At 54.6% G+C, this 7612-nt stretch overlaps 2 protein-coding genes and 1 non-coding gene across 3 annotated transcripts; all 3 read right to left on the reverse strand.

Moving 5' to 3' along the window:
* Nucleotides 1-130: 130 nt before the first annotated feature.
* Nucleotides 131-673, reverse strand: P884DRAFT_204252 (uncharacterized protein; the record flags this gene model as incomplete). The annotated part of the gene is made up of 1 exon (XM_069438562.1): nucleotides 131-673. A coding segment is annotated over one exon (543 nt), but the record flags the coding sequence as incomplete, so codon positions are not given.
* Nucleotides 674-2030: 1357 nt separating this feature from the next.
* P884DRAFT_310460 (uncharacterized protein) lies at nucleotides 2031-4587 on the reverse strand (the record flags this gene model as incomplete). Its single annotated transcript, XM_069445185.1, has 5 exons — nucleotides 2031-2420; nucleotides 2517-2669; nucleotides 3560-4010; nucleotides 4149-4181; nucleotides 4298-4587. 5 exons carry the CDS (start codon nucleotides 4585-4587, stop codon nucleotides 2031-2033), a joined length of 1317 nt encoding a protein of 438 aa, XP_069296254.1.
* P884DRAFT_t121 lies at nucleotides 3244-3314 on the reverse strand. The gene has a single exon. It is a non-coding gene; the product is annotated as a tRNA-Gly (tRNA).
* Nucleotides 4588-7612: the final 3025 nt, after the last annotated feature.

The following is a 7612-nucleotide window of genomic DNA, read 5'->3' on the forward strand; positions in this document are numbered from 1 at the left end:
GGGGGGGCAGGAAGAAAAAAGAAAAAAGAAAAAAGGAGAAAAAAGAAAAAAAAGGAGAAAAAAAAGAGAGAAAAAAAAAAGAAGGGTACCCTCGACATACTCAGGACTCGATTACTGAGGACTCGATTACTCAGGACTCGATAATGGACCGGGCGGCGTTGTACATGGCGTGCAGGTCACGAGTGGCCCTGGTGCAGAGGCCGGCGGGGGCGTTGCAGGAGGCGGCGCGCTTCCAGCAGGCGATGCCGAGGAACTGGCTGCACCAGCCCGGGTCGGCGTCGCGCGCCATCTTGACCGAGTTGCCGACGTCGATGGCGTTGATGACGGCCGCCGCCGCCCGCTTGGCCCTCCAGCACGCCCGGCCCTCGCGCGTGCACCGCCTCACCTCCTCCGCCGCCGCCGCGCCGCCGTCGCGCTTCCAGCACGACGAGCCCGTGAACCGCGAGCAGAACCGGTCCGGCTCCGCCGCGGGCGCCGCCCCGCGCTTCTCCTCCTTGTTGTTGTTGCTGTTGTTGTTGTTGTTGTTGTTGTTGTTGTTGTTGTTGTTGTCGGCCCCCCGCTTCCAGCAGGGCATGCCGAAGAACTGCCTGCACCACGGTTCCGGGTCGGCCGCGGCGTCGCGCTTCGCCTTCTTCCAGCAGGGCTGGCCCAGGAAGCCGGAGCACCAGGGCTCCGGCGCCCGCTTCGCCGGCGTGGGGGCGATGTCGGCGCGCTTGTTCCAGCACGGCTGGCCCGCGGTCTGGACGCAGTAGGGGCTGGCATCGCGCGCCTTCTTGACGACGCCGTCTGCGCCGGCCTCCTCCTCCTCCTCCTCCTCCTCCTCCTCCTCCTCGCGCTTCTTCTTCTTCTTCTTCCAGCACGGCTGGCCCAGGAAATGGGTGCACCGCGGCTCGACCTCGCGCTTCTCGGTCGGCGTCTCCGTCTCGGTCTCGGTCTCGGTCGGGCTGCCGGGGAAGCCGAGGGCGCGGTAGAAGGCGGCCGGGTCGTCGTGGCTGGCGGCGATGGCGATGGCGAGCTCGTGCAGCTGGCGGCGGGCGATCCAGGCGATCTCGCCCTCCGTCTCGTCGTCGCGCGCGGCGAGGAGCTTGCCGTCGTCCCTGACCGCGTCGGCGAAGGCCTCGGCGGCGCGCTTGACGGTGTCGCAGGCCTGGCCCTCGGCCTGGCAGTACCGCTTGTCCTGGTCGGCGGGGACCGCCGCCGCGTCGACTGACACGGCGACGGCCAGGAGGAGGGTGGTGATGGGGAGGGTGAACTTCATGATGTGGGAAATCTCCTCCTCCCTGGTACGGAGAGAGAAGATAAGAGTCGTCTTGTGGAGTGGGGTGAGTGATATGTCTGTGTGTTTCTGGTGACGACGATGAGGAGATGGCCCCCTTCAGGAGATCATTTGAACTTGTTCTGGGGTTGGATAGGGAGGAAGGAGGAGAGGGGAAAGGCAGGGGAGGATGATACGATGCTGAACCAGAATGGTGTTCTTATAGACATGGAACCAAAGCCTTATTCAAGAGGGGGGAAGGGGGGTTCGAGTTTATTGTCTCGATGGTCTATAGACTCGGGGGCACGAGACCAGCCCGACGCAAACTTGACTTCTTTAGTCCGTTGCCACATCGTGCCGCGGTGAAGAAAGCTGGCGCACCGTCACCTCGTCACCCCGTCACCCCGTCACACTGCTGTTCCTCAAAGTATCTTATCTCTGGCTGAACAAGAACGTAAGAAAGAACATGTGCGGTTGGAGAACTAAGAAATATCGGAGTTGCGGAGACCTCCCGGCAAAGGCTATCTATTATTTAGACCCAGATTTGGCAACTGTCCGTTCCTGGAGGTTAGGGAGCCCTTCTCCCTGCGATAAGGCAAACCGCACCGGTCGCCACTGACCGTGCCATATTTTGAGAATTGTATCGGGTAGGGTAGGTTGCGGTGGTTTGCTTTCCGAAGGCTCCCAGTCGAGACCCGATGGCGTCCCGGTGGGAATGCGGATGCGGCTGTTTAGGTGTTTGAGCGCTGACTGCTGGTGCTTGGCTGTCCCCTATTCAGTGTTTATTCAGACCTCGTTTAGGAAAGTGTGTGGCCACCGGTTCAAAGGGAACAGCCAATCCCGCTCCGCGACTTTTTTTCCCTTTTTTTTTTCTTTCTTTTTTTTTAACCCTTGCTCTCAATCTGATATGCCTCGAGATAGCCGTCTCGGGATCCTTGTTCAGCCCATGCCCCAAGGGTTGAAAGAAATCAGAAGTGTATGTGCATACAATGATCTCGCCGGGCTGATAACCGAGCACTTCGACCTGAACGGCAAACTCTCCTACGTGCTGGAGCGATCGATGCCACGCAATTGAGAGAGCCCAATTGCCGCTAGAGGAGAGTTTGTCCTCGGGCTTGCCATCCCTCTTCAGCACGAAACCCAAGATGTGGCGCGCTCTCCTTGACTTCACCATGTGTTCAATGACATCGAGCCAAGGAGTCAACGGAGTATGAACAGAGTACGAATACAATCCCGTCGATGGAGACTTCCAAGCTCGAACCTGGCTTTGAGCGGCCGTGCCTGTTCCTTCCCAAGCCCGAGATCGAGCTTGCAGTGTCCATGCCCAGAATTTCAGGCGGCCACTGTATACAGCGTCAGCGCCTTTCAGCCCCTCCTCCTTCTTGTCGCTCGGCCCGAGGACTGAAATCATTCGCTTCGAACACTGCTATGTACCTAGTCTACATTGGCGTTGGTCAAAGTTTGCCGCCGCCTGAGCCCCGCATTTCATCTGCAACTCACGGAGATCACAAGCCGAAAAGAAAGTCCTCCCTCCCGGGTACCGTACCTATCTGCTGTGCCGAGCATTCCATCAAATCACGAACGGACGTTAACGATGGCGATCATCTGACCCGGATAAGAATGGCTGGGATTATTCCAGCTCTAAACGACGAAATTGCCTTGAATGAGATCAGTCCAGACTTGGTACCAAACATGGTAGGGCAATTACAAAGAGCCTTGCAAGTGGACTACCAGAATTTTCCATTATGCCTTCCTTTTATATTGGACTACGAAGAATACTTCAAGTCTTAACTTCGAAGGCTGCTCACGAGCAGATCTGATATGAGAAGTTGACGAGTTGCTGACCCTTGGAGATCGGATGAGTCCACAGCCTTGAATATCTGCAAGTAAGCAGAACAAGATATATGAAAAAAAAAAAAAAAAAATCTTTAAACGTTGCGTTTTGCAGTGTTAAAGTGGTTAACTGGCAAAAACAAACGAGTCTCTGATGCGTCAGCCGCGAATCGAACGCGGGGCCCATCGATGGCAACGATGGATTTTACCACTAAACCACTGACGCTGGTTTATTGTGATGTGATGGTCGATTTGACATTTGCCTTGAAGAACACCATGCCAGAGTCTGAATCCTCGGGACAACAACACTTCTTGATCCCCCCTTAAACTTCCTGTATATCTCTCTCATAGTAATCTTGCCCTGACTTTGCACTCTGTCACGTACTCCCCGCGGTTCTTCTTCCCGCCCGCCGTTCCGTCTTCCCCTGTCCCTTTTGTATTCCCTCATGTCCTTGCCTCCTCCTCTCCTACCTTCTGCTTCCTTGCTTTCTTCTCCTTCCCCTCACCGCCTTCCGTGCTCGTGGGCGAGCTCGTCTGCGACGGGCTGGAGGCGGAAGCAGAGGAGGAGGAGGAGCGGGAGGAGGAAGAGGAGGAGGAGGAGGAGAAGGCGGAGAAGGAGGAACCGGTCGTTGCGGCGGGGGGAGCCGACGATGACGACGACGACGACGACGACGACGACGAGGCGGGAGCGGCGGGCGCTGCGGCGGGGCCAGGCGAGCAAGTGCTGTGGAGGTACTTGCAGCGGGCGCAGGGCAGCACCGCGCCGGCGGCCCTGGGTCCCCCGCTCGTCTTCCCTCTTCCCCCCTTCTCCCCCCTCCTCTCGGCGTCGGGCCGGTCGGTGCAGGGGAGCAGCCGGTCCGACTCCTCCTTGGGCGCCTCCGGGTTTCTGTGGAGGATGTCCAGGCGCCTGTTGCAGCAGGCGCTGGTTGCGGTGAGCCATATATTAGTGCATATGCTCTTTGATTTTTTTTTTTTTTGGGGGGGAAGCGGGGATAGAAACAGGGGGGAAAAAGGCAAGTTTGAGTTGAATCCAGCAGCTCATGTTTTCTTCTGGACATACCAGGGGTTGGTACGAGGAGTGCCCGTTACCATCCTAAGACACACGTCAGTAAGCGATGCTATGCTTCAAGGCGTGAGATTTTTTGGGGGAAGTGCTAGAGATCAGGCGCCTTTGTGAGGGGTCGACGCTGCGTGTCTATATCCACGTACCATCCGAGTGCCGTGCGCTGCTCTTGCAGCGTCTTCTTCTTCTGCTTAGCCTCTCTTCGATCGGAGGCCACAGATTGGGGGGCGGCAGAGCAGCGAGACGCCAGGCGCAGGGACTTTCGCACCGGCTCCGCGGCGTCGGCGGAGGGAAGCCTCTTCCTCTTCCCGCTCGCCGTGGCCCGCTCGCCGCCGTGGCGGAGGGAGACCAGGATCATCGCCGCCTCCAAGTCGGCGACGGAGTTGCCGGCGGCGTTGGCCAGGATAACAATGGCGAGGAAGTGTAGGGCATCCATGGTCGCTGATGTTGAGTGACTGGGCGGCCGATCCGGGTGTGGGAAGCAACAATATGTACGAGATCGGACGGGGGCAATAGGGGGCTTAGACATCATGCTCGAGGTATACAAGACGCTAATGCCTCGGCGAGAACGTCGCGATGAGGCGGTGGATGACGATTGCCTCCTCGTCCCGGATGCATCCGGACTGAAGTATTAGGCTCCGTCTCCATTCTTTGCAGGACCGAGGCCTGCTCTGGTATTCCACGGGAATTCTACTAGGGAAAAGGCAATTCTATGCCCATATGCCGTATGTCCATGGCGAGAAACATGTAGGCCCAAAGGGCATGGTGGCAAGTCGGAGAGGCACATTACAGGAACCTTAGGGGATAGATCGGCCTATGTGCCTTGAGTTAAATGTAAATGCCGGAGGATGTTTTGAGCTTTATACTTCTAGAACAGCCGCTGCCCCGTTCGGAGCCCCGGGCATGATACATGATGCATGCAGGGTGAAGCATGCGGGTGAGGGGGGCAGCGACAAGGCCCAAGTCGTTGCCAGAGCGACGGGAATCCGCAGCCGGGGCAGGGGCGAAGGCGGCGCAGCCGGGGGAACGGTTAGCCTATACGGCCTCCAAGACCGCGGAGAAGGAGCGCACCAGCGTAGAGAACTCGGGCGCCAGGACGGCCTGACAGGCGCCACGGGTGGCGGTTTTGGGCTGGCGGGGGGAGACGACGGCGGTGCCTGTATCATAACAGCGCACGATTTTTCTGATGCCCGCGCGGAGGCGGGGGTTGTTTGCCCAGAGCTGCGGATCCTAGACGCAGGGGTCGTGGGCGGCACGGCAGGCCGTGCAGGAGGCGCCGCGGCCGGGAACGCACGCGACGTTGTTGCCGCGTAGGATGCGGCGGACGCAATTGAGGCAGTACTGCTCCTTCTCGGGAAGCAGCTAAGCAGCCACCATGAATATATAACGGTTTAGTATCTTCCCTCCACCCGAGAATGGTTGCGGTTTGCTCATCGCAAGATTGAAAACCTGAGCAATTCCTCCGGGTAGGTGAGTCGTAGGAAAGACGAGGCGTTTCCCTCTTCCCAGGAACTGAGACAGCATTTGCAAGTTGAGTACTACAGACCTCTGCTGCATACATACAACTAAGACCCTACAGCAGGCTGCGGACCAGGGAACTGTGTTTAGAAACAGAGGAAGAAGCATACACAGCAGGTACATTTAGACATGCAACTTAACGTCATGCAACTGCACACCACGATTGCTTGCATCACCTTCCCAAACCCCCCCCCCCCCGGGGCACTCACGCCCCTACTTCGATACCCCCCAGATGCATTTCAGGATTCGGGATGCACATGCTCAATTCGTCTTATAGCTGCTGCTAATTCCAAGCATCCTACCGGGCTGGCCACGGAGGCTGGGAGACGCTGCACAAGCACCGAGGACCACATATCTCACATGTACAGTCCAGATATACGCACAGAGAACCCTACCCTACAGCGACCTTGCTCACTCCGTGAGACTGATCCATTCAACACCGCGGCAGTAAGTCGAGATCAGATGATGGTATCCAAAATTCAACAAAAAAAAAGTACACTGTCAGGAATTAATTGTCTAAAGCTTGGGCGACCATGGAACCTTTGAACGTGCAACGATGCTCAGGGGCTCAGGGGCTCAGGGGCTCAGGGGTTCACTCAAGGGTCAAGTAAACAGGGGTTAGGGTTCAGCTTAGCTCTGCGTCGGGACCGCCTTGTACCCGGTGGTTAGTGCTGACTAATTAGTTCAGTACTACCACCTGTCTCCCGACAGGTGGGGCCAAAACCCCTGGACATGCCAATATTGCCGGACAGGTACACGTCCAAATATATATCTAATTTTACTAGTCAACTCCCTATATTCGAAGATATAACTACTACTATAAGCCTAATTTAACCACTTTCCTATATACGATACCTCTGACTAACTATATCTAGGAACCAGCTAGTATATAGGCCGCCAAATGGCTCCTTGCCGCTCGAACGCGCCACCGAACCAGCCGCTTACCCTATAGAAACGAACCTAGTATACGGCATATAGCTTAACTATTTAAGACTAGAAAGACCTAGGTTGGCTGGCACTTGAAGTCTTTAAAGGATACTAGTCTTCTAGCTACTAATAGTAACGCGATTAGAAGACCTTAGTCGCTTCGAAACGACGAAGATTCCACCCTTGAAGGATATATATATTAGCTTATCGAATCTAGTTCTCTTACTACTAAAGATCTTCTTAAAGATATTACTAACTATTTATAGGTATATTATAATCCTCCTTGCCTTCCTATTAGTAAGTACTAGTAGTTATATTAGAAGTAGGATTATCTATAGTTTTAGCTAATATTCTTTAAACTAGTTAAAGTAAACTAACTCTTAGCTAAGTAATAGGTAGAAGATCTAAAGGTATTCTTTAATAAACTTAAAGATACTATTAAAATATATAAGATTATTATATCTAGCTATTAGAATATAATATTATTATTATTAGTCCTATACTACTATACTAATAAGTATACTAGAGCCTCTCTAGTTATATACAAAGGAAACTATACCTAATAGGCTAGATAAAAACCTCTATCCCTCCTTTAATGCCCAATCCAGAATACTAATATACTACAAAGAAAAGGAGAAGTGGCTAGAATAGCCCTATAGAGGTCTTGCCTCCCGGTCTAGCCTCCTCGTAAGGCGGTATTCTAGAAGCCTCCCTAGGTCCATTAGCCACTATAGAACCCTCCTTGCCAAACAATAGTTACAGGCCCCTATACCCCGTAAAACGAGGTCTAGGTCCCTTTACGACCGTATTTCCTAGGATTCCTACGTTCGGCTTCTTAGTAGGTTCGGGCACCAGATAACTAGGTACTCTATAGTCTCCCTCCCTTAGCTATAGGTATAGTAGGGGGTACTAACCCCTGGGATTTGAACCCTAAAAAGGAAGTTACGGAGGCTAATTGTCACGGATAAGCACATGGACGGCCCGGCAGGCTGCAGCCAGGACACGGGACATTCCGA

This window comes from Thermothelomyces heterothallicus (genome assembly GCF_042370625.1).
Source record: "Thermothelomyces heterothallicus CBS 202.75 unplaced genomic scaffold P884_scaffold_17, whole genome shotgun sequence".
Classification (NCBI taxonomy): Eukaryota; Fungi; Ascomycota; class Sordariomycetes; order Sordariales; family Chaetomiaceae; genus Thermothelomyces; species Thermothelomyces heterothallicus.